This window comes from Podarcis filfolensis (genome assembly GCF_964270895.1).
Source record: "Podarcis filfolensis genome assembly, chromosome: 11".
Taxonomy (NCBI): Eukaryota; Metazoa; Chordata; class Lepidosauria; order Squamata; family Lacertidae; genus Podarcis; species Podarcis filfolensis.
Genome location: NC_139613.1, coordinates 32,625,146 through 32,629,190, shown reverse-complemented (window position 1 = coordinate 32,629,190; position 4,045 = coordinate 32,625,146). Strand labels below are relative to the sequence as shown.

Sequence of the window (4,045 nt, the reverse complement as noted above, 5' to 3'; positions counted from 1 at the left end):
GAAATGTTGGAAAAAGAATGTTTGTAGTAGAACTAGAAATGGATTTGGGCAGGAAGATTAGTTCTGGTACCAATGACGAATTCCTGAATTGTGTATGTATGCAAAGGCATCCGGTTACTTATTTCGTAGCATGTTTTACCTGAGACTGTTTTGCACGAGTCTAGGTTGGTGGACTTCAGGGCTGCAGTAAAAAAACGAATTCTCTCTGAGGACTGCCACCCTCGATAATAGACTACAGTATAGGAATTCCAGTTTAACTGTTTTTTTTTTTTTTTTTAGTAAGAATGCTTAATATTGCAGACCAATACTTTCTCTAGGAGCAAACCATGCTGCTCTTTCTACTGTTGGGAGTGGCATACCAACACTGAGTGCAAGAGAAAAAGTAGTCCAGCTGCAACAACTGAGACACATTGCCCACAGCTGGACCCCTATCAATGGGATCTGGGCCACTGATGAACACCCTCAAATAGAACATCATCCCCTCAGTGAAAAACTCAAGTTTCCCAGATTTATGCCAGTAATTACATATTACAGAGAAACTGAAAGGTGTGTGTATGAAGATACCAAACAGACTGAATTAAGGCAAAATATAAAAGTCTCATCTCCATTTTCAATGAGGATGGAATGATTCTGCATTGTGGATTTCAATAACTGAGCAGCAAGCAAAAATAAAAGCCCACACTCTATTTTCAGATTTAATTTTTATTTACAAACACATCCAGTGTGATTAGTCTTAGTTGTATGCTTTCTTTCAGAAAAGAAAGTTGTACTCTAGATAAACTTCCATCTTCATTCTGAAAGAGAAATAAATAAGTCAGGCAGACAGAAAGCCCTTCCTTACAAATACTTTACAGTGAATTCAATAAATCAAATTGTGAAGTATACTCCAAAGGCATCATCACATACAGATCAGACTTATGCATTAACATTTCACGGAACACTGTGAAATTAGATCTGATGTGGACATTGGAAGCTGTTTTATACTAGCTCAGAATACTTATCCATCTGGTCCACTACTGTCTTCCCTGACTAACAGCAGTTTGCCAAATTCCAGGAAGAGATCTTTCCCATTAATTGCTAATCAATATCATTTCAACTCGAAATTCTGAAGGCTGGATCCAGGATCTTGTGCATGCAGATGGTCCAACAACAACCCATGCCCCTGCTCTTGTTTTATAGAAGTTTCTTTTATTATTATTATTATTATTATTATTATTATTATTAATGCCACAATCTTGGAGGGGAAGACATTCCAAACCCCTGGCCAGCAACAGCGGGGCTTAAAGAAATGGCATAGCCGCTGCTGCATCTACAAACCTGCCATCCATGATGACCAGCATAGAAGGCGGTGGAGAGTATGGGGAAACAGGTAAAAATGCCACTATACTACGCCAGTTCCCAGTGAAGGTGCACATATCAGGCCCATCACTGGTACATAACGGTAGAGAGCTGGTTCAGGATCAAGCTGTAAAGGCAAAGGTGAAACACCTTTCGCTTAAGTACTTTTCCTTCTTTCAGCTCAACAGCAGAGATCAAACTGCTATGAAGTTGACAAGCTTAAATATTTTGCTAGTGCTTTTAAATGAGGGCTCCCACCTTAATATTTCTGATGCCAATTCAAATCTGGATTTAATCAAAGGCAATTTATATGTGTGCAACTTGCTCTACCTGCATTACCCAGAATTTTAACTACTCACAGGAACAGTGCCTACCACTTAAAGAATAACACAGTAATATTTGTATTTCTTCACCAGCAAACAAACATTTAGTGTTAAAACAAAAATTCGTAGTGTATGTATAGTTCTGTGACAATCCAAGTAATCCACTGGCACACAATAACAAACTTAGAGAGATATAAAACAAATATTAGTAATTACCCATTATTGTACGTTCACTTCTTGAGCAGCTGGTGCCTTACTACAATAAAAGGAGCAGCAAATCCACTTCCAAAGAAGGCTGCCATCATTGCCAATAATCGCCATTTGTTTTCCACAGAAAAAGGGAGGTTCTGGAGAGACAAGAATTTTGAAGTTCTTTTACAGCGGTGGTACCAAGTTATTAATATGCGCAAAAGCTAATTTAGCCAAGTCCTAGAAAAAGTGAAGGAAATTAAAGACTTAATTGTTCTGATCCCAATCATTATCATTTAACTGTACTCAATGAGCATTCAGCCATATTTTTAAAATGTGGCAGTGTTGGTACCAAGACAGATTTTTGCCCTGCATATGGGAAGACTTCATGTACAATTTGAGCCAGGCTTCCATCAGGGTATTCATTTGCTTGACTCTTAAAAGAGTATAAAGGCGTAAACAGTGATTAATCATAGGTGAGACTAAGATCATGATCTAATTGTATTTTCATGGCATTATTGCAATATCACCATTTTGTTTCCCTCCCAAATGATCTTCTGGCAACTTCTTTAATAGAATTCACGAAGAGGACTAGGTACATCAGAAAGCGTTTACAGTATCATCATTATTCATACTGTTATGTTCTCATCATTTGTACCACTGGAAACTTAGCAGCCAAGGAGAGAGAATCATGTTGCATTAGCAAGAATATTGTACTATGTCAGTGCTTAAAGCCCACAAAGCGATGCACTGAGTTCAATGTCTATAGATGGGATCTAATATGAAAACTCCACAATGTTGAGATAGCTCAGTTGGTAGAGCATGAGACTCAGGGTTGTGGGTTTGAGCTCCATGTTAGGAAAATGATTCTTGAATGGGAGAGAGTTGGACTAAATGAACTTTGCTGTACCTTTCAACTCTTCAATTCTATGATCAATCTAATGAGTTAGGTACACCAGTGGAACGTTTTGTTGGAAGTTTCTCAACCCATAGCCTTCTCCCCTGTGATAAAACTGCAGTACTATTTTGAAACCAACGAGATTTTCAAGACGTTTCCAGCAATCCCACCTAAAGTAGCCCTTTAGAGAAGTGGTTTCATATTAGCTAAGTACTGCAGAACCCCTGTTTTTCAAAAGCCAAGCCACAGACCCCCTACTTTTGAAATTTTTGATATCCCTGTTGTAGTTATTGTTATGTGAATGGTACCATGGACCTTCTGGGGTCCGAGGACCACCGACTGGGAACCACTGCTTTCGATCCACGCTAGCATGCCTCCCATTTTGTACAATGCATTTGCCTCATACACTGAAGGCTGCAGCCCGTAGCCTACATGGAGCCATTTTGCCTATTGGGGAACGGATTGCTATATGACCTCCGAGAAAACGAATGAAAAATAATCGCTTCGCTAGAGAGATTGGGATGGAAGGGGGGATCAGCACCCCTCCCTCAAGGACCCCCCCCCGCCTCCTCAAGCCCAAGCGCCAACCAAGAAGCACCCCCGAGACCCCAAGAGGCGCAAATACCCCAGCATGGCGGGCAGATACCTCCTGGGAAGCTCCCCTGGGCCAGGCCCGGCCAGGCCCAGGGAAGAAATTGCGGGGGGGGGAGCCCCCGACCTCCCCTTCCTCTCCTGCCCCGTCCTACCTTTCCAGGCCCCTCCTCATAATGCGAACGGCGAATGGCCGAGGTGGCGAACCGGCGGACGCTGACACCCAACATGGCGCCGGGAGGACGAGCACGCACAGCCGCCAGCGGAGGGAACCTGAGCGGAAACTGGCTGCCTCTTCCCTCGACACGACCTTGGCGGGGGTCACCAGGCCCAGTGCCTTATGGGAAAAGCGGAGAAGAGGAATCACGGAGGCCGAAGCGGGTAGGACGCCTCGAAGCATCATGGGAGTTGTAGTTCCCGCGGGCTGGCGGCGCTGAGGGAAGGGCGGAGCGACGCGGCAGCCCCGCGGTCTCACGCCCAGTGTACGGGCGCAGAAGCGCCAAGGATCCCTTTTGTTATGCTTAAGCTGAAAGGCGGCTGGGGGCGGCGGGAAGCCTTCGAAACAAGCTCGGCACCCCCATCCTGCCGCCGCCGCCGCCCTGCGATAACGCTTCGGTTGGAGTGGGAGAGATGCTGCCCGACACGTGGCGCTGAGAGAGCGGCGAGCACGCAAACCTTTGGCAGCCCCAAGTGCTTCTTCGCTTGC

General features: G+C 44.4%; 1 protein-coding gene across 1 annotated transcript; it reads right to left on the bottom strand.

The window, feature by feature from the left end:
- Window positions 1–686: 686 nt before the first annotated feature.
- On the bottom strand, window positions 687–3,674 carry COX7C (cytochrome c oxidase subunit 7C). Its single transcript, XM_083576385.1, has 3 exons — window positions 3,495–3,674; window positions 1,878–2,008; window positions 687–794 (listed from the first exon to the last, which is right to left on the bottom strand). Exons 1-2 carry the CDS (start codon window positions 3,567–3,569, stop codon window positions 1,892–1,894), a joined length of 192 nt encoding a protein of 63 aa, XP_083432511.1. The 5' UTR covers window positions 3,570–3,674; the 3' UTR covers window positions 687–794; window positions 1,878–1,891.
- Window positions 3,675–4,045: the final 371 nt, after the last annotated feature.